Source organism: Charadrius vociferus, unplaced genomic scaffold (genome assembly GCF_000708025.1).
Source record: "Charadrius vociferus isolate BGI_N301 unplaced genomic scaffold, ASM70802v2 scaffold2704, whole genome shotgun sequence".
In the NCBI taxonomy this organism is placed as follows: domain Eukaryota; kingdom Metazoa; phylum Chordata; class Aves; order Charadriiformes; family Charadriidae; genus Charadrius; species Charadrius vociferus.
Window position 1 is genome coordinate 47,455 of NW_009647934.1, and position 913 is coordinate 48,367.

The 913-nt window shown below is 68.6% G+C and overlaps 1 protein-coding gene across 1 annotated transcript; it reads left to right on the forward strand.

Moving 5' to 3' along the window:
• TSPAN10 (tetraspanin 10) lies at window positions 1-596 on the forward strand (the record flags this gene model as incomplete). The annotated part of the gene is given in 3 exon segments (XM_009883149.1): window positions 1-209; window positions 300-430; window positions 433-596. Coding segments are annotated over 3 exon segments (504 nt in total), but the record flags the coding sequence as incomplete, so codon positions are not given.
• Window positions 597-913: the final 317 nt, after the last annotated feature.

The following is a 913-nucleotide window of genomic DNA, read 5'->3' on the forward strand; positions in this document are numbered from 1 at the left end:
GCCGTGCTCGCCTTCGTGGGGCTGGAGGTGCGGGGGGGGCTGCTGCTGCTGGCGGTGCGGCACCGGCTGCGGGATGCCCTGCGGGACGCCCTGCTCCTCTGCCTCCTGCGCTACCAGGAGGAACCCGACCTGCAGTTCTTAGTGGACGAGGTGCAGCGGAGCCTGCGGTGCTGCGGACTCGACTCCTACCGCGACTGGGAGACCAACCCGTGAGTCGGGATGCCGGTGTGGGGGGGTTGTCTGTCCCTGCACCGGGGAAGGTGTGTGGACCCAGCAGCTCTTCTTCTCCATCCCCACAGGTACTTCAACTGCAGCGCCCCGGGAGTGCAGGCGTGCAGCGTCCCTGCCTCCTGCTGCCTGGACCCCTGGCAGAACGGCACTGTCACCAACACCCAGTGTGCCTTTGGGGTCCTGCGCCTGGGGGACGCGCCAGCGTGCACCTGGGGGGCTGTGTGGCACAGCTCAGCGCCTGGTTCCGTGACCAGGCGGGCGGCATCGCGGCCAGCGCGGCCGTGCTGGTGCTGGTTGAGGCTGCCGGTGTGCTCATGGCGCTGAAGATGCTCAGAGACATCGCGCCTGTCGGGGCACGGGACTGAGGGTGTGCTGGCTGCCACCCGGGCTGGGGGACACTGTGGGGTCGGGGATGTATGTGGGGGCTGATCCGGCCCAAAATAAACCTCAGCAGAAGCCTGAACCCCATCCGCGTCCTGTCCATCCCTCCCCGTGGCGCTGGGAGACGCTTTCCATCGGCATCCCTGCCAACCCCACACCACGACACCAGGCTCCCGCGCTCGTTCTGGGTTTTAATGAGCATTTCTCCAGGCTGAGCCCTGCCGTGTGGACGGGGCGGCTTCTACCTACGCAGCACTACGGGGCGGGCGGGCGGCGGGGGCCGCGGCCAGCCTAGCAGAGG